Source organism: Canis lupus, chromosome 6, assembly GCF_011100685.1.
Source record: "Canis lupus familiaris isolate Mischka breed German Shepherd chromosome 6, alternate assembly UU_Cfam_GSD_1.0, whole genome shotgun sequence".
Taxonomy (NCBI): domain Eukaryota; kingdom Metazoa; phylum Chordata; class Mammalia; order Carnivora; family Canidae; genus Canis; species Canis lupus.
Window position 1 is genome coordinate 55,560,438 of NC_049227.1, and position 20,773 is coordinate 55,581,210.

The following is a 20,773-nucleotide window of genomic DNA, read 5'->3' on the forward strand; positions in this document are numbered from 1 at the left end:
TAAACTCTTACTAGTTTTAAAGGGAGCAGATTATAAATGGGCTCCCTAAAATATTCTGGAGACCAATTTAGGGAAATGATCTGTACCATGCTAGAGAAAAAAGAGAAGGGGTGGTATAGAGCCATGTATAGTAACATTATTTCCTGGATCCCAGAGGTATCCTGGGACCTGGGATGAGCCTATGAGAGCCTCTTTTATACTCTGCTCATTTCCAGCCAGAATGACATCTTCTCCCTCTAGGTAGTGGATGTGCAGACCTCAGGAGTAATACAAAGCTCTCAGGGCCCTGTTTTTATTCCTCTCCCTCTTGTTCATGAGTTTGATGCCCCAAGTTCTGGATCAGTCTCCTGTCCATCAAACTCTTGCTTGTTTACCTAGTTCTCCCTGGCCCTCACCGTCCCCCATCCTGCGCCCCCACCACCACACATCCTTGCCAAAGGACCCCATAACCTGCAATCCTCTTGCATGCTTAAGAACAGTGTGGAAGGGGAAAAAAAAAAAAAAAAAAAGAACAGTGTAGAAGGAATAGATGAACCTCCTCTCCTCCTAAGCATGAGCAACACTGTAAAGCCATCCTGACCTAACATCCCTCCACTGTCCCCCCTCCACTCCCCATCCATGCTTCCCTCTACGCCTCTAATAGCACATTTTCTGTCACCCCACTGCACTGGGAGCTTGAGAGGAGAGACCCTGTCTCTGACACTCAGCACAGGGCCTGGCATATATATTAGATGCTCCTGCTTCTTAAATGTTGATGGATGAAGGAAAACACAAAGGGCTGGGCTCCTTCCTGCAGAGGCCCCAGCAACCAGAAGTGGCATCCCGCAAGGTTTCCATAAGTAACTCCTTGTCTTCATTTCCTGTCTTCAAGGCCATTTTCCCAACAAGGCGATGCCCTCAGCAGGAATGTTGCCGTGGCTCCAGGGGATGTTCTGCAATGTGAACAATCCTTGTTTTCAAAATCCTACCCCGGGAGAATCTCCTGGAATTGTGTCAAACTATAACAACTCCATGTAAGTGTTGAGATTCCCAAAATCTTAGGCTATGGCTTGAACGCATTTGTTCTTAACCTGAGAAGCTAAAGACCATTCCGAGAAGCTAGTGAAAACTAATGGCCCCACTTCCCCTCAAAATGAACACACATAAAACAGTACATTGTGCATAAGATTCCAGGGGACTTGTGGACTCCAGGTTAATGACTTCTCGCCTTGAGTCTCATTTCAAGTCAAATCCCATAGGAAGAGAGTCTACCTTTGGAATTCTCTCTCAGAGCAAAAGTAGGGAGAGCATGATATGAGCATGTCCTATAGACAAAGGTTCAGGGATGTGCATAAGGTCGTCCTTCATCCCCTGGGTTGATCTTGAGCTTACCTGAGGGACATCAACAAGGTCTTATTGGGGAGTGGCTATACTTCTGTAAACACCAGGTCAGACGAAACAGTATTTGGTTACTCTAGTTTTTCCTTAAAGTAGCTCTGGATATAACTCCTCTGGGAAAACCTGCATTTTGACTGAAAAAAAGGGACAGTTGGTAAGTCAGCCTAATGCTCAGAGGTAGCCTTCCCCACTGGGAATACACATGGCTGCTTGTGCCCAATCATGGCAGAGTAGAGCCGTTGTGGTATAGATTTAGGGCCTGCAAGCCTGTAATATGTATCTGTCTGCTAATCCTTGGCATATAGAAAGATAAAACAGAGAACGTCTGTCTTCCTGAGAATGTCAGGGAGGTGACGTTTTAGCTGGACTCACATAGTTGCAAACACTGCCTGGAGACTCTAACTTGCAATCTATAACTTCAGCTTGAGTCTCATTGAGGTGCCTGAGAAGAAACTGCTGCCCATCCATAGATAGCTCATGGGGTTGCACGGTGGGATCAGGGAGCCTGGGAGACATCCCAGTAGAGGCTAGATGGGGCTTTGGCGGGACTGGCACTGGCGATGTCCATGTACTGAGGGAGTTGGGGGAGCAGAGCTTCAGACTCCAGCTGCACTTAGCACTTAAACCAGGAAATCTGGGTTTCACATTTCACACACTCATTATAGGTGAAATACTGGTTTATTCAAGGTTCTTTTGCTTATAAGGCACAGAAGCCCATTCTGACAAGATGAAGCTCTAGAGGTTAATATAGGATTTGGACACTAGACCTTCTTACAAAGCCAAGGGAAGCCAGGCAGGCCTCAGGAGGGGTGGGACAGGAACTGGATGGCTGGGGACCGGCTCTCTCTTGTCTGAACCTGCAAGGTCAGCCTCTGTCCCTTTCTGGGCATCTACTACATTTGCCTCTCTCCATGGGCCAATGTCCCTGCTTCTCAATGCCCACACCGGCTCCGGTTGCCCAGTTCAGAGCACCTTGTCTTGGGCAATTGGAAGAGCATCATTGAATACCATTCAAATTCAAATAGGAACACAGCTGATTGGTTCAACTTCATTTTCCTTGTCCAGTCAGCCATAGCAGAGGATTTGTGTGTGTGTGTGTGTGTGTACGTGTGTGTGCATGTGCGCGTGTGCATGCATGCACTTGCAGGGAGGAACTTGTGGATTAAGCATGGCTATCCATGCCTATGAATGGCTGGAAGGGCAGGTCTCAGAGAAGTGGCACCAGCTGGGAAGAACCTCCAATACCATCTTCTAGCGTCATCCTGCTTTTAAGACATCTCTGGGCAGGAGACACGCAGAGCATGGAGTTAAGGAATGACCTGGTCCTGCCAAAGCTGGAAAACTGAACAAATTGCTCACCAGCTACCTGTCTGGTACCCTATAGGTACAAAGAAGTTAAAATAGCCTTTGGCCTTTGGCCTTGGCGATATTATAAGGACAGGTAATGTCGTAGTTGGCCAGACATGTGGTATCTTAAAAACTAGCAAGGAGTGTTATTATTATTATAAAATGGCAACAATATCTTTACTGAGGAAGCTTTATCTTTCTTATAGCTTGGCAAGGGTGTTTCGAGATTTTCAAGAACTTCTCCTGGATGCACCAGAGAGGCAGCACTTTGGCCACGTTTGGAAAGAATTTCAAACCTTGTCTCGACTCATGGACACCCTCCGGACTCACCCCGAGAGAGTCGCGGGTACGCTGGGCTTGCGTGTTTTCAGCCGTCGCTTGCCTCTCCCTTGCCTCACCCATCAGAGACCAAAGGCATAGGAAAGAGTAGGAAGATTTGGTGGGAAAAGATCCTGGAGGAGGCAGGAAGGAATGGCTCTAAAGGTGGCATGAAGCTCACTTTGGTGCGGACTCCTCTTTCCATCAGCTTAGAAGTTAGGAATTTGAGGAGGGCAGGAAAGTCCTCGTTCCAGGTGAGTCTAGAGACAGAAAGGAGAATGCCCAGAGAGGTTGCACTCTGGGAAGCACGAGGCTAGGTTAAGTCTGGAAGCAGGAAGGAAGGGGTAAAAGGAGAGGCATAGGACCGTTTGCACTGAGTACCAGAGAGCGAGCTAACCAGGAGCGCGTGGAAGCAATGCCAAGTGAGGGCCCTGGGAGGTCAGAGTGCATATGTTGATCGTGGCATAAATATGCACAATCATTCCATTTCTTCCAGGGATATTCAGCCTCCCAGGCCCTGAGGCAGGTGCAGCGGGAACTGATGCAGGGCAGGGAGGTCCTGCTGGAGGTCCAGGAGACAAGGGGTTGAGAATGGAGACTGGAAAACATGCGCTGGGGCCAGGCTGCCTAGGGATGGATGGGAAGCCAGAAGTACTGCAATGGCCTGGGGGAGATGGGGGGACAAGGACCCAGAGGCCTCTGGGAGTTCCGTGGTCCTGTTTAAGGGCCAGGGTACTGAATAGGATGGAGGGCTTGATGACTGTCGTCAAAGGGTGAGCTCTGTGGATTCAGGATTTCCAAGGCAGGCAGGAGTAAGAGGGAGCCCCTGGCTGTGGCCACGGTGCGGAAGTGGAGCGGAGGCCAAGGCTGAACTGACGAGGAGGCTGAGGCAGTGAGAGGCCAGGCTGTTGGGCCACTGAGTTTGTGTGGCAGGTAAGGAGCCGGGCACCAGGGCAGGAGAGCCAGGGGGGCTCAGGAGCAGTGAGGGCTGAACATGGCAGGGGCCTGGGCACCAGCTGGAAACCTGTCCCACCCCCAGTCCCCCCAGCACCCCCATCCTCTGGAGGGCGGACGAACAGCTTGGAGGGAGCAAGCCTTGCTAGAAATCTAGGGGTCTCTGCAGTCCAGCAGGGGGAGAAAAGACTGCCAGTGGGGCAAGACTGTGAAGGCATGTGGCTCAGAGGCTGTGAAGGAAGGGGTTTGGAGGTGTTGCACGCATCCTGCGTTCCTAGGATAGGGACAGGTGGCGGAGACTCTCGGGGTGGCCTTGAGGATGACAGGGATGAGGAAGGGGGCTATGAAGAGGACAGGAGGGACTGGAATAAGGGCTCCCACTCAGGGTTCCAAACAAGAGAAGTGGGGGCCCTCCGGGGGTCCTCGCCCATGCAGCTCAACAACGGGTCAGAGCAGGTGTCCACACCGAGGGCTCCCGCAGCAGAAGTGGGAGGACTGAAAGGATCATGACCACACCTGGGGGAGGGTGGAGGGAAGCAGGGGGGCTTCAAGAACACAGAGCAGTCAGGAGGGGCAATTATCCTTAGGAGAATATTACCGTCTTCCCACCTGGTCACCTTCTCCCTTCTCTCCCTGTGGGGGGAATGAGGACAGGAGTATGTTCAGACGGCACGTTGAGATTACTTCATTACATTTTAATTCTCTCAAAATAGTCATGCATGCACTTTATGTAGTAATTTTCTACAAACCGGATCGCAGACACCACCTTCTTTGCTGCCCTGGATAGAAGAGTTTACTTAGCTCAAGCTTGAAGGACCTTCTAAGGTGTGAGCACAAATAGCATTTTCTGAAAAACAGGGGAGAGGCAGCAACCAGAAAGCACTGTTTCCTAGGATGAAAGAAGCAGATGAGAACATGGACCGTCTAACCCCTAGAGTGGTCGTCTACCCTCTTCACCCAGTGGGAGCAGGAATGAGGCAGACATTTCATTCTGTTGTCTGGTTGTCAGATGGAGTCCAGCTGGGAGGAAATGTAAAGGAAGTGATTTCAAACCACAATTTCTCTGTGGTCTTTACAGTGTGTGTATGAGAACCAAAGTCACTTCCTCCTAACCTCAGCACGGGACTAGCTTTGAGTTGGCATACAGTTGGTTCCTTCTGCAGGTCTTCAGGCTGTGGGGGAAAGTCTCTAAATAAGAACAGCTTCAGAGGTCTGGGGAGACAGGGTCAGAAAAGGTCAGCCAAGGCTCCCCAAGAGGCATTTAGGAGCTAGGAACAAAAATTCTGAAGCACGTTGGCTACTTTTGGAAAGAACTTCAAACCTTGTCTCATCATGGACACCTGCCCAGACTCACCCCAACAGAGTCACGGGTACGCTGGGCTTGCGTGTTCTCAGCCCCCTCTTCCCTCTCCCTTGCCTCACCCACCAGAGAGACCAAAGGCACAGGGTACCATTCCCAAAGTCTCAGAAGGAATTCCCAGCCAGGGACTGAGGTCCACCAGCAACTTGGCAGACTTTCGGGATCCATCCCAGGGGCTCCTGGGGCCCTTGCTCACTCATTGAATCCTCGGCCCAAAGCCCCAGCGGAGCATAGAGCCTTTGGGAGTGAGGTGGGCGGCTGTCACTGGTATGTGCTTTTGCCTGTCAGTTCCCAGTCACCTGGGAAAGTATGCCCATGGTTGACCCAGGCGGCCTTTTCTTTTGCTAGCAAACCTGTCCTACAGCATTCTCAGCAGGGGAGGATTAATGGTAAAACACCAGACGTGAAGCCCCCTCCCCTCTCGCCCCCAAGCAAGCACTGTGGTCTCTCAATCATCTTCAAACACCTTCTTCCCATGAGCCCCACACATTCTCCTGGCTGCTCCCCCACCAACCCTCAGTTCCCCTCGGCTCCACGGGCCTCAGCTGCCCCCTCCCCCAGCCTCTTCCCAGGGAAGCGAACAAGAAGAACCACATTTTAAACAAAATTTATTTTTCTTTCCTCGAGCCCCCAGTTCACATTTCTCCCTCGGGAGTCTAGTAGAGCTTCTGTCTGGTATCAGCCACCTCTTACATGTTGGGCCCCACGCTCCCTACAGGGTGGCCCCCACCCCTCTGCAGGTGGGACCTGCGCTCCCGCCCCTTCCCCCTCAGGCTACAGCAGCCCAGTCACCGGGCTCGGGGTGGGGAGAATGGTCACCCTCCCCAGCAAGATATTTGTAGGTAAGGTCAAGTGAGTGAGTTAAAGAATAACAAATTGATAAACAGTCAAATGGGGTCCCAACTCTCAGGTCACGACAACAGGTATTTATTGGGTGCCTCCTGTCATCCCACAGACATTTATCGAGGCCCTGATTCCATGTCAGGCTCTCATGCTGGGTGTCAGAGAGAGGTGACCTCAAGGGCTTACATCTGTGTACCCAGCATTGCTAGATATGATGATGGTCTGATGAAGGTATAATGAAAACAGGGTCCATAGCCCCCTACTCTCCAGAGACTGTGTGTGTGTACGTGTGTGTGTGTGTGTTGGGGGGGTGTCTCTGAGGCCAGTACATAACGTAATGCTGACTACGAAGAGTTGATTGGGAGACGGAAGATCAACTGAACTGGGGCCCAGCAGAAGGAAGAAAGGAAACTGGGTGATGGAAGTAAGATGACGCGACTTATGTTATCAGGAAAAAGAGGAAGGCATGAATACAATAGAGCAGCCCCTTTCAGACCCCTCCTGTTCTCGGCTCCCTCCTGTATTTGGGTTCCCCTGAAGCTTTTGGGCTTTCCCTATGGGGAAGGCGGTGAGCCTGGGCTGATGGCACAACTTCCAAGAGGCTGGTGTGGAGTGGAATCTCAGGACTGGTTGCCCCTGCCCCAGCTGCACTGCAGGCCCGTGGAGTTGACCCATCCCCTTTGAAGAGGAAATGAGCAGCAACCTCCATCTGGACAAGGCTCTTCAGAAAAAGGCACAACCTGAAAAGAGAAGGGAAGGCTGTCAAGCACTCAGGGGATTAGGCCTCTTGGTCACCTGGTGAGGGGAGAATTTGTGGGGGAGAGGATGGGGTGCTGGGGTGTTAGGATCAGGAAGGAGGAGGGACATTTGATAAGTAGAGTTAATTAAAGAACTAAGAGATAAGTAGTCAACTGGGCTCCCGGGGGAGTTGGGATGTAGACTTAGGCACATCATGTAACACAGATGCTTTCCCGTAACATTGAAATGATTTGATAAGTATCTGGGGCTGTCACCTTCTCTGCTGGCCCGTGCATCCTGAACTGTGGCAGTGGCCTACTTGAGGCTGTGTTGACCCTGGAAGCAGGCAGTAGAAATGTACCCTGGGTGTGAAGCCCCAGGGGGGCATCAAAATATTAGTGCAATCAGAACAAGCATTTTTGGAAGGCTCACTGTTTTCAGGCCTGGGAATTCGCCACTTCACAGTCCTTACCCCGAGTCACCCTCACAATAAGCCTGTGAGGTGTAGAAAGCACAGACATAAAGGGTTCAGTCACTTGTCGCAGGGTCACCTTAACTGTTAGGAGTCTTTTATGTCCCCTTATAAAAACACTTTTGCTTTTAGTATGTTTTGAGTGAAACCAGAGAGAATGTGATTGGGACTGTGCAGGGCATGAAATTAGAAGTCCAGGCAACAGACCATCCCCCGTTTCCCACTCAAAGCTCTTCTAGCCCCAAACAGCCCCATGTCTCCTAGTCCATGTCAGCACCCCGAGCTTACAGCCTTAGCTGAGATGACAGAAATGCCAGGAAGAGCATGACAACACAGTGTGGACACAGCATGTATGTCCTCTCACTCTAGACAAGGCTTTTTCAACCTTGACATTTTGGACCAGATGGTTCTTTGTTTCGTAGTAGGGAGGGAGGTTATCCTGTCCACTGTGGAATGTTACCAGCAACCCTGGCCTCTACCCAATAGCACCTCCCCAGCTGCAACACCCAAAAATGCCTGCAGACTTTGCCAGATATTCCTAGGGGAGACAAAACTGCCCCAGCTTTAGTTCCTCACCCCCATCTGGTTGAGAGTCACTATTCTAGACCAATTCCACAATGCATCTGATGACTCCTCCCCTGCCCTGAGCTAACTTTTTCCACCTTCTGTGCCTTCTCACTACGTTTTGCCTGGCTTTGTCAGCAGTAAATGCTGTGACTGTGTTGGTGACAGCCCACGGGCAGGAGCCCTGACCTCCAAGCATCCAGGGAACCCAAGAACAGAGTCTTCTGCTGAGACCCAATTAGAAATGTTTCCAATCAGTTCTACATGTTTTCCCTTTTTTAACTTACTCCCCATTCGACACCCTGTCCTTTCATTCATGTACAGGAAGAGGGATACGAATTCGGGATGTCCTAAAAGATGAAGAAACACTCACACTGTTTCTCATGAAAAACATTGGCCTGTCTGACTCAGTTGTCTACCTTCTGCTCAACTCCCAAGTTCGTCCTGAACAGGTGAGTGGATATCACTGGTCCCTGGAGGGGAGAGGTGAGCCCTGAGCCTGAGAAAAACAGAGGAGACCTTGAATTATTTTTCCTTCTTGCTTTCATATTCAGAATCCATGATTTGTTCTAAATATTCAGAAAAATACCTGGGGGCACTTGAAATAATGAGCCTTCCCAGCATAGGATTCTGAAGCAGTCTGAATCCTGGCAGCACTTCAGAGAGCTTGGATTTGTATAACTGGAAAGAACCTTAGAGATCACATGGCTCAGAATCCTCTTACAGCTGAGGAAACTGAGGTTGATTCATGTACTCATCAAATACTTAGGGACATTTTAGGTACCAGAACACAGCATGAACAATACAGGCAAACCCCTGACTCTGGGAGCTCACATTCCAGTTTGGACAATAGGCCATAATCAAATGAGCAAAGATAGGGAGCATTTCCAGGTCAAGACAAGGGCTGAGAGGAAAATCCAGCAGGGGTAGGAGTTGGGGAGGGGCTGGGAGGCATGGGATGGGGGTAGACTAAAATGACATGGTCAGGGAAGGCCTTCCTGCCAAGGTGGTGATGGAACCGACCCACGGAATACACAGCCGTGGAAAGAGCTGGAAAAGGACAGGTCAGGTGTGAGAAGCAGGCTGCATATGCGCAATGTCAGAGTGAGCTGAGCTGACCTGCCCAGGTTGCAGACCTCTGATTTCCTGCACGTTTTCTTCCCGGTGCTCCTTCTTCTATCCCCAGTGCACATTCTGACCCGTGCCCCCCGCCCCCAAAATCTATCTTACTCATATCATAATTTCCTATGCATTCAGAACGTTTTTACCGCTCACACATGACTTTCCGCGTCTGTGAAAGTCTGGGCCTCCCCGGCTTGTGCCCAGCATCCTGGGCGTGCGGGTTCCTGGTGTGATGCACACAGTGAGAATGCTAGATAAGCAGTGGCCCCACGGTGCAGACGCCCCTCCCGCCCCTCCTGACCAGGTCTGCACCTCCTCCAGACTGCAGGGGAGACTGAGACATAAACAGAGAATTTCAGGGCCTGTGTCAGCCCTGAGATAAAGGTCTGAGCCCAGAAGAGGGAGGGGGACCCCACAGGCCTGGGCCTGGCTGACTCTGTCAAAGGAGTTTTCAGGCTGGTCCTGTGCACAGTGGTGAAGAAGCCCACACTTGCTTTTCTGGCTTTTAGAGCCTGAGGTTTTCCCTGAAGCTACAGGAAGGGACCTGAGGGTCAGCATAAGGCGTTGTGTCAGGACCCTTGCCTGCAGTGCCCGGGCCCTTGAACTCAGGCCTGGCTGCTGCCCTGCTCCCCTCTCCCTCCCACCCCCAACCTGAGGGGGTGGCGTTGGCAGCATCCATGGCTCCTTCCCCTGTTTGCTTTCTCTTAGCTCATAAAACTCAAGTCCTGGAAATGCCTGTGATGACTTCCAGTTGGTAATAAAAGGGAGATGGAGATAAGGGCAGGAATTTAGGGGAAATTTCTTTCCAGTTCCTCGCTGACATGACGTTTGGATCTCCAGTTGCTGTGCTGAGCCTTTCATGTGGGGAGAAAGGGCCAGCGTCACTGGGCTGTGCTATTGTGTAGTGTCACTTGCTTTGATTAGCTGGTGTTTCCCTGATTAGCAAACGTCAGAGCTTAAGAGGAAGCCCAGAGCTCCTGCCCCTGTTGTCCCAGCTCTCTCTGGGCCCGGTGCCCTCCCTGCCTCTCGGCACGGTTGCCCACTGCACCTGCCTCCCAGTGTCTGTCTCCGAGCTCCATCCAGCTGCGCCACTCCTTACCAGCACCCAGCACCACAACTTTCCCCCACGACGGCAGTGTTCCCTCTCTGCGCTGTCCTAGCTGGTAGCCACTGGCCACATACGGCCGGCCGGTAGGCACTGAGAGGGGGCTAATGCAGCTGAGGAACTGAGTTTTAAATATTATTTAATGTTGATTCATTTATATTTAAATAGCTACATGTGGCTTATCCAGGTTAGTTTGAATTTCTGATCAGTCAATCTCAGCAAACATGGGATTTTGCTCTTCAGGACTGCATGCCCCTCCTGGGTCCTCTCTGCCTGGTATCCAAGTACCTCCCTCCCCGTCTAGGAAATTGTTAGACAATGAGAGGAATAGTTGCTTGGCTCATCCCTCACCCCACCCCCACCCCAAGCCTTGTAAACTCCTGGACTTGCTTCAAGGCCCAGCTCAAGTGTTGCCTCCCCGGTGAAATCATTCATAAACCCTCCTTTCTCTGTTCTGTCCTCTCCAACTTCTCTACTCAACAAAGAGCTAACGGGTAGTGATGAAGCACAAGCTCTGGGTTCAAGTCTCAGCAAGGCCACACAGTTAACTGTGTGACCTCAATCGAGTTAAATAACCACTCTGTGCCTCCGTGTCCTCATTTAAAAAGCGGAAACAGTAAAAGTGCCTATGACTGTTATGGGGGTCGAAAAAATTAATATATGTAAAGCACTAAGAACAGTGCCTGGCACACATTGACTATTCAATAAACTCTGGCTGTTCTTAACACTCCCTCTTCTGTGCTCTGGTTTGACCACGTTCAATTTAGCACTTCCCGCTCTTTAAATGCCTGTGTCTCCAGCTAGCCGGTAAGCTCCTTGGAGAGCAGAAAACTCACCTTATTCTCTGTATCCCCAGTAACTGTTCTAGTCTCTGCAGAATGGGACTCAGTGAATGGGTATTGAATGAATGAGTCACTGTGTGAAAGAAGGAGCTGGGACCTTCATGGTGTTCCAGCTTTCCCACTAGCCTGTTGTGTAATTTCTCCTCCATTGCTTTTCTCCCCTAGAATATTAGAGGTTTGGACAAGTGAGCTCATTGATTCCCTCCACCTCAGAGGGTTTTAGACACTGGGATTAGGGTTGGGGGTAGGATTTTGCCTGGGGATAAGAAGCAAAGTGTGGGCAAAACAGGAAGGCTCTGTTGGAACATGCACCTAGTTACAGTCCCCGAGATTGATGGAGTCCACACCAACCCAGTGTCAGCCAGTGACCTCATTTAGTGGGAGGCAGGGGTGGGGTGGGGTGTAAATAAAGCGTGAGCCTGCCCCGCTCTCCTGCCCTGAGAACTGTGTAATCGGAAGCTCTGGGGAGACTACAGAGGCCAGGAAAGCTCATGAACCTGCTCATGGTACTTGGGTGTTGGAAGTCCAAGAATCCAGGAGGCCAGTTACTGTCCTAGGTGGCCAAGGGTCCTTGGCCAGGGTTGAGGCTTCCTTAGTCTTTGAGGCCATCATGGGGATTGTGATTCACTGTCCAAAGTCATTGTCCATGAACTCCACAGGAGCTATAGGACGTGGGCTGTCCAGCAGTTGAGGTCACCAGATAAAATACAGGATATCCAGGTTAGTTTGAATTTCAGATAAATGAATAATTTTTTAGGATAAGTACATCTAGGGATGCCTGGGTGGCTCAGTGGTTGAGTGGCTGCCTTCGGCTCAGGGTGTGATCCTGGGTCCAGGGATCGAGTCCCGCATGGGGCTCCCTGTGCGGAGCCTGCTTTTCCCTCTGCCTAGGTCTCTGCCTCTCTCTGTGTCTCTCATGAATAAATAAATAAAATCTCTAAAAAAAGAAAAAAAGAAAAAAAGGATAAGTACGTCTAATTTGGACTCTATTTGGGACATACTTGTATTAAAAATTGTTCATTGTTTACCTGAAATTTAAATTTAACTGGACATCCAGCATTTTTATTTGCTAAATCTATTGAGAAAGGAGAGAGGGGGCTGGACATTTGCCATCATTCCAAACGCATTCTAGCCACTCCCTGTCCTCAGCTTCAGGGGACTAGGGCTGATGATACCTTAGCATCATGCTCAGAATGGATCTCTCACAGTTTAAGGGGCTTTCTGGTAAAATGAGGCACGGGAGTATACTAGTTTCCCGTGACTGCTGTAACAAACCACCACAAACTTAGTGGCTTAAAGTAACACAAATTTATTATCTTATGGTTCTAGAGGCCAGAAGTCTGAAAGTCAAAGTGTTGGCAGGGTTTGATTTCTTACTGGGGGATCTAGCGGGAAATCCATGTCCAGTTTCCAGACACTGTCATTCCCTGGCTGGTGGCTTCCTTTCATCTTCAAAGCCAGGAGTGGCCAGTCAAGTCTTTCTCACATCACATGACTTTGACATTGTTTCTTCTACCTCCCTTTTCTACCAAGCTTTTTAAAAACCCTTGTGATTACATTGGGCCCACCTAGATAACCCAAAATAATCTCTTTATCTTAAAGTCAGCTGATTATCAATCTTAATTTCATCTGCAATCCAAATCCCCCGTGCCCTACAATATAATGTATTCAGAGGGTCTGTGGGTTAGGACACGGACATCTTTTGGGTGGCGGGTATTCTCCTACCACAGGGAGGTTTCCAATTTGCCTCTATTCCCTGCAGTTTGCTCATGGAGTCCCTGACCTGATGCTGAAGGACATTGCCTGCAGCGAGACTCTCCTGGAGCGCTTCATAATCTTTAGCCAGCGCCGCGGGGCACAGACAGTGCGTGATGCCATGTGCTCCCTCTCTCAGGGCACCCTACAGTGGGTGGAAGACACTCTGTATGCCAATGTGGACTTCTTCAAGCTCTTCCGTGTGGTAAGGGAAGTATTTAGCTTCTTACCCCTTAGAAGGTGATTCCTGGGTGCAGGGGAGGCTGGTGGCAAGTCATCGGGGACTGAAAAATTGACAGTCAAGAGGGCATGAGCCTGATGTTCAAGACAATCCTTGAGGAAGCTCCAGGCTCCAAAGACCCAAGGACTCTTGACGGCTAATATTTTTAGAGCAGTGGCCCGGGCACCCAGGAGTCACTGTTCGGTTCACCAATAGCTACGTGGTTGTGGCCGTTCTGAGTCCACTCCAAATGTGGAATAAATCCTTTCCACCACCTCTAGCAGTGTGGAAAGGAGGACACCTGGTTTGACTCCCTGCCCTATTATCTCTCAAGGTCATTGACCTTGGCTGGCCCCATCGCTCATGTATGAAACAAATATAATACTTTGTAGAGTGGCAAGAAAAGATACAAAGATACAGTGAAAGAATAGATGCAAACCATTTAATACATTTCAATACATCAGAGCTTCACATTCTGGGTCTGCTCTTGACCACAAAGGTTGCTATTTCTGGGTAGAAAAGAATAACAGAAAATTTCACAATCTCAACAATTTGGAGAGCTTTCCTCTTGCTCAAGCCTGTATTCCAGAACTGCATCCCAGACACACTTCTTGGGAACTGATAATACCTCCTCTTTTCCTAGAAGAATGAGAGGGATTTATAAAAAGGGAGATGAAGAACAGCAGTTCTCACCCTTCCAAATGTATGAACATCGTGAGGGAAGCTGGTAAAAGATGCAAATTCCAAACTGCCATCTCTAGAGCCTGATGCAGAAGATCTAGGCTGGGCCCAGCATCTGCCCTGTTATCTTAGGCGATTCCAATGGAGGTCATTGTAGGCCATGCTTTAAGAAACACTCAAAATTAGAATCCTTCAGAGAAGGTGACATATATAAATATAAATATATATAATAATTTCTATGATTATATAATGTTTCTAGGATCCAATTGTGTTTTTTCTTGTGCCTGCATTTTAATTTCTGAAACCGTGTTGTAGGATATGTCAATCATGAGAACTTGGTTCAGGAATTTGTATTTTGCCTTTTTCTGATTGCTCTCTCAAGTCCCAGAAAACCCACTCTCAGCTTGTCTTAAAAAGCAAGTTGAAGGCTTTAAAAACAACAACAACAAAATAAAACAAGACCCTTCAGTTTCTGGCAGAGTTCACACTTCATTCCTTTTAAAACGAGACTTTCCCTTGGAACCTTACTCCACAGTGTTCCCAGCTCATCAGGGTAGGCCTCCAGAGTGGTAAGAGGGGTTGGCACTTCTGAAGCCATCCCCACTGAGAGCCCAGGACCCCAGCAAAGATCGCTCGGTGCCCCATGCTGTGGGGAGAATAAAAAAGCATGTGGTTCAAACCTCTCTGTCCAAAATTCCAAAAGGAAGTCAATTTTAGATGCACTCGTTGGTTTGTTTTCAGAACCATAAGAGAGAGTAAGGTGATAAAGATCCCTGTGCTGGGTGGTTGAACACCAACACAGCTAGGGACCAGCATCTGTTTTTGCAGAGGCGTTAATGTCCCTGGGCACCCAGTATCATGCAATCCTCTGGGCAATAGAAAAAACGTAGGGTCATGAATCTCTTTTTGAAGTACCTTGGCCGCTGGTAGAGGTAAATGTCCCCTGGAGCATGACCAGCAATCCTAGGAAGACAGTTCTGGATGTAGCAGGATAAAGGGAGACCTGGGCAAAACTTTCCATTAGGCACTGGAACCAAGCTCAGGTCACTGGCTTCAGAATGTTTATCACACGAGAAAGGCCACAAAATCTTTACTTCTGCAAGTGCTGGAGTTCAGAAACTAGAGGAGAACTTTGGCTGGTTGCCCTTACTGATCTGAGACTTACCCTGTGTGCTTGCTCACTACCTCTGTACCCGTGTTCATGCGCTCAAATCTGACTTGGGTGCCTTCTAGGGGCCAGGCACTGTGCTGAGGCCAAGGCTCCAACCAAGACCCTACCATCCTCACTGAACTCTTAGCCTAAGAAAAGCAAAAAGGCCACGTCACAGCAACTGGCATTTAGAAACACCCAACAGCAACAGCATTTGGGTGCTGGTGCTGTGGTTCTTATCCTGGCTGCACAATGAACCACCCAGGGAGGTTTAAAGAGCTACCAATGCCTGGCCCGTACTCCCAGATCATTCCAATGTCCAGCTGGGTTGGAATCACTGACCTGGAACATAGGAGTTTGATTCCCGAGTTGAGAATCACTGACCTAGAACACAGGGGTTTCATTTACCGTCTCCGTTTCTGCAGACCAAGCATAATGATAGCACCTCCAAATGCCAGTTAAGGCATCAAAGCACTTTCATTTGATCACCCATAAGACCAGGATGCTGTGGACCCATCCTCCCTGCCATTCTCTTGACAAAGACAGTGTTTAACTCCGGAGAGGGCCTAGAGGAAAAAAATCCAACAGGAGGTGGGTCCCCAGGACTACCCATAACTGCCCTCATTCTTGTGGGGAAAGACAAGACCCAGACAGGACACATGGGGTGCAAGCAAAGAAGACAAACACACTGCGTGGTGCCCTTGAAATGTGCTTCTTCATTTGACAAATGGACAGAGGAGCTAAACATTAAAAAAAAAAAAAATTACTAATAAGAAAACCCAAAAGAAACTGCAGGCATGAGGACAGGATTTTTGCTTTTATTGCTCCTTAGACCCATCTTATCCGTATTTTCAGCACAACATCCCTGAGGCAGCACAGAAAGGCTCGGGGAAGACCCTCGGCCCGAGAGGGGCGCTGGGGGGGCAAGGGCTGCTCCAGGGCCAGGGGTGGGGGCCCCTCTGGAACTAGGCTGTTATTGCAGCTGGTTGGCGGGCAGCCACCTCAGCTCCAGCACCCGACGCCGCGCTTGCTCTCCGGGGCTGTTTCCCATCCGCAGGTTCACCAGTGCGCGGACGGGGGTCATCACCTGCCGGGGCAGCGCTCACTCACGAACAAGGGGGCGCGATGTCAGAGAGCCCGGGCGGCCGCGCCCCGGGAAGGCGCGGGCGGGTGGGCAGGTGGGCAGGTGGGCGGGCGCGCAACCTCCAGGAGCGGCCCCGGGGCACACGGCGGCGGTGTTGTCCCTCGGCCCCCTGGAGACGGCCGGCCCGGTTCCCACCCCAGACAATCCCAACACGGCCCGCCGCCCCGCCCCGCCGCCCGCACACGCTCGCGCCCCCAGCGCACGTGCCCGCGGAGCCGCGCACCGGCCCCCACGCGCATGCGCACGCGCCCTGGCTGCGCGAGGCCCGGGGAGCGGGGAGCGGGGAGCGGGAAGGGGGAAGCGGGAGGGGGGGCGGCCGGGCCTCCTGGGGGCGGGGGGGGGCTTCAGGCCGAGTGTGGGAGAGTGTGGACGCCGCCAGCTGGAAACCAGCCCTGCGCCCTGAGACCACAGTAGGGGTGTCGCGCGTCGTGCGGGCGGGCGGGCGGGCGCCACCTGAAACGTGCGCACCTCCACCTCGGGGGTGGAACCCCGTCAGCCAGGCAGTTCGGGCGGGGGGTTGGGACCATTCCCCTCGATCCCGCCTGAGGCGTGCGTGCCCCTCCTCTCCCTCCCCTGCCCCCCTCCCCCTCCCCCTCCTCTGTCCCCCTCCCTCTCCTCCCCCCTCTGTCTCCCTCCTCCCCGTCCCCTTCCCCCTCCCCCACCTTCCCCCTCACCCTCCTTATCTGCCCTCCTCCCCTCCCTCCTCTTCTCCTGCCCCTGTCTCCCCCTCCTCTCCCACCTCCCTCCTCCCCCACCTTCCTCCCCCTCCTTCTCCGCCCTCCTCCCCCACCTCCCCCCTCACCCTGCTTCTCCACCCCCCACCCTCCTCCTCTGCCCTCCTTCCCCTCCTCCGTCTCCTCCCCCTCCCCCATCCTCCCCCACCTCCCCCCTCACCCTGCTTCTCCACCCCCACCCTCCTTCCTTGCCCTCCTCCCCCTCCTCCTCTGTCTCCCGCTCCCCCTCCTCCCCCTCTTTCCCCTCCCCCATCTCCCCTCCTCCTCCCCCTCCTCCCCCCTTTCCCCTCCCCCATCTCCCCTCCTCCTCCCCCACCTCCCCCTCACCCTGCTTCTCCACCCCCTCCCTCTCCTCCTCCCCCTCCCCCTCCTTCTCTGCCCATCTCCCCCTCCCCCCCTCCCCCCTTTCCCCTCCTCCTCCTCCTTCCCCTCCTCTCCCTCCTCCCTCTGCAGTCCTTCCTGTTTTCTCTCCGACTCTGGTGCGCAGCTTTGAAATCTTGCTGAGAAGCAAATCTGTCCCTTCTGCTCTGAATGTTTATTTGTGGAAGTTCGGCAGGGGAACCGAGGCTGTGCCAAGACCTGCCACGCTGCTGGGAAATCTGAATTTCCCTCCCTTCCCCCTTCTCAGTGGATGTCCATAGAGGAAATTTGGCCTCCCTGGCATTTGGCCCCTGGCTTTCCCCTTTGCCATCGCCTCCAGTGGCGCATGATTCCGTTTTCTTTACTTGCCCCCAGCCACTGTTCTGTCGCGGTTTCGACTCTTTTGACTTCGTTTCACCCGTGTCTCTTTGACTGGGGTGGCTGGACACTGATTGGGGAGGGGTGGAAGGACCCGGTCTCGGGGACCCTGACTATATGTGCCTTTCAATGACCTGCTTTGGTTTTGGCTCTGCTCCCTGGATTGCTGAGTCGTGGGGAATAAATGTGGGTGGAGGGCCTGCTGCCCGGTGTGAGTTGGCCCTGGGTTCTGTCCTCTGGGATCTCTCATCGCAGTCTGTTAACTCAACCTGAGCATTTCGATTTTCGGATGACACTGCCAGTGTCACAATCTTCTAGAAAAGCCCCACATCTCCAGGAATTTATAATGAAGTTCCATTAATGACCTCACCTCATGATTTCCTCTCCCTTCGGATTCAGAATCTTTGGATTGTCAACTTTCTCCGGCTTCTCTGGGACGGCTTTGAGAGGGAAGGAGAGAAAGGAGTGATATCCAGTGCCAGCAGTTCGGGGTGGGGGTTCGGGGGCAGCAGGGCTGTTGGGTGAAAATAAAATGAAGTTAGAATATAGGTTTTTATTTTTTGGAAGTTATGAAGCCCACAGCAAGTATATTTGACTTACAGCATTAGTATTTGCTCAGTCTGCATCTATAAAACTATGTGTCTCGTATAATCAAAGTCTCCCCTGGGTGAATGAATTTCAGTAAAGAAGAAATACAAAGGAAATAGGAAAGAGAAACATTAATGTACATCAAATGTGTCTTCGGCCTGTAGACATGGTTGTCATTGGCCTGCTTTGATTTCATGTGGGCTCCAGACACACAGGAGGGGGGCCACAGTTTATTTTCATGATAGATTAGATGTTGTTTTTATGGATTTAAAAAGAAAAAAAAAACTGAGAAGTCAAAATTAAAATCACTTCAGACTCAAGAAGACCCCTGTGAAGGTTGCTGTTTCAATAATGGGTCCTGGGTCCTGGCCTTTATGAAGCTGCTACAGATTAAGAACCAATGTCCTAGGGATCAGGTTCTCTCCACGGTATACTGGTTTTGAGAAGGATTTTGGTCTTGATAGTTTGTCTCTCCCCAGAACAGTAGTTCTTAACCTTTTTATGAATTAGGACTACTTTTGAGAATCTGATAACAGCTCTAGCCCTTTTCTCTAGAGAAATATAAGTTCACACAAACACATAAGGGGTTGGCACTCATGGCACCTCTGAAGCCAGGCCCCTGTTAAGAACTTATGCATTAAAATTTCTTTCCCACCTACCATTAGTATATGCCCTTTCCTAAAGTGTCTCAATACAGCCACAGATTCTTCCTTCACTCTACTCATGAAGTAATCAGCTTCTCCCCTGAGCATGGGACCCAATGGTGAGAGGACCAGAGGCGGGACCACCCACTGGAGCACACAGAGATCTGGTGATCGGGACACTGGTTCTGGCTCAGGGTTGGCCCCTAGTGTGCTATACTCCCCATCTGTAAAATCAAGTTAACCAGATCTGTGCTACTTGTCTCAGAAAATGATAGCAGAAATTCACGTAAGAGAAGAGATGGAAAAGCACTCGGAAACAAAAAGCATTTTTGCTCTTACCAAAGCAAGAATGCAGCCGCTTTGCAGAAGCCCCACTGTTCCCTTGTCATTGCTACACTCCTGGAAATGTTCTTCTTAAACACTTACGTGGGACATTCTTCTTTCTCAGACCCCTCAGACTAGCAAGAGATCTGTCTCATGCATTGACCTTTTGACTGCCCCTAGATTCCAAACTCAGTTCTGCTTTCATCAACCACAAATATCAGGACTGAAGTCACACAGCAGAGAAAAAAAAAAGACCTAGTTTCTTTTGAGCCGAAGAAAGTTCCATCGCTTGTCTGTTCACATACCCCAGAGCCCACCCTCTCATTCAGATGCTCTGTCCCCTTCAGTCCTGGGAGACAGCGTGTCTCTGTGACCTCTCCTGGTAGAGACAGCTTGGCATTTTCCCCAACCCTGAGTGATTTAGTCTGAATTCTCCACTCATGACGCATTTCCTGGTACTCAGGGTGTCCCCTCCTGGTCGCCCCCTCACCACTGAAACCAGCTTCCTCTCTTTTCATCTGATGCTTAACAACTGTCAGGTTGCAACAAACATACTTCAAATCCACATTCTCCCAGTTCCCTAGCAACAATTTCCCTCCTGGATAAATCTGGATTTCCTGTATCAGCAGCCCAGGACTGAACACAGCAAGCCTGCACTGTCTGTCCAGTGCTTCATCTGCTTCTCACCTCTGTCTGGGTGTTTTCAAGACAGCAGTTCATCCTTCCACCAGATCCAAAAGGCCATGTCATCCCTGTAAACACCCTTTTTTAACTGAAGGCTACATATTTACCCTTGTGTTGGGTAGATCCTCAGCGTAGAAATAATACTGTTTTCTAGATGGTCTTCTTGAATCAGAGAAAGTAAAACGAACAAAAATTGCAACTCACAAAATGTTCTTTTGTGTGCTGGCAGAGTGGCATATGTTTGATTAATCTATTAGGTCTAAAGGATCAGCAAATATTGCTTAAACAAATGTTTTGGGATTTTTTTTTAGTAGCTAATACACTTTATTTTGCCTTAAGAAAAATATTACATAGTTCCAAAGGACAGACATATCTCTTGTCCCATGAGAACACAAACAGAGACCTAGTATAGTCAGAGTTTTCTTGATTGCCAGCTAGGGCCTTCTATTCATTTCTTTTGAGTACAAATCAAGGCCCAGGGATCCCCCAAAGACCAACCATAGCTGATGGGAAATGATAGAGACATACCCTTTCCACAGCCCTATTTATATATCCAGTCTTTCTTAGGAGGCCTAATCAGGCATTGAAATTGTGTTGACAGTGCTGAACCCAGTTGTGACATGGAAGGGTTACTTGTTATTTGGGAAATTAAGAGAATTTGTTGGCATAGGAAGCAGTGGTCTCTCTGTGTGTGAGGGAGAGAAAGAGGAAGGGAGAGAGGGAGAGAGAGATGATGCTTGCCATTTTGGTCTATGACCTTTTTTCCAGAAATGTTTTTACATTTCCATTCAAATAAACTTTCAGTCTCTTCCAATTCTTTTGGCAGTAACAATCCACATGAATTTGAATTGATAATGGGGGAGGGAACCAAAGGAAGAGAAGAGCCCTGGGAAAGTTATTTTATAATTTATGACAACATCAGTCAGACAGTTGGTGGCCAGATATGTATGGAGGGCTCCCTAGGGGGGCCAGGCACTGTTGTGAGATGTAAGTGGTACTAGAGATGTGAATCCAAGACCCTCATCATTTACCATCTCTACTGGAAAGAGCTAGGAAAAAACTTGTAACT

At 50.3% G+C, this 20,773-nt stretch overlaps 1 protein-coding gene across 1 annotated transcript in view; it reads left to right on the forward strand.

The window, feature by feature from the left end:
- ABCA4 (ATP binding cassette subfamily A member 4) overlaps nt 1-20,773 on the forward strand; it is a gene marked incomplete at its 3' end in the record, with an annotated part of 127,341 nt that overhangs the window by 8,345 nt on the left and 98,223 nt on the right. Inside the window, 4 exon segments of the mRNA NM_001003360.2 lie at nt 872-1,013; nt 2,931-3,070; nt 8,298-8,425; nt 12,805-13,002. Of these exon segments, the coding sequence (NP_001003360.2) occupies nt 872-1,013; nt 2,931-3,070; nt 8,298-8,425; nt 12,805-13,002 (608 nt within the window).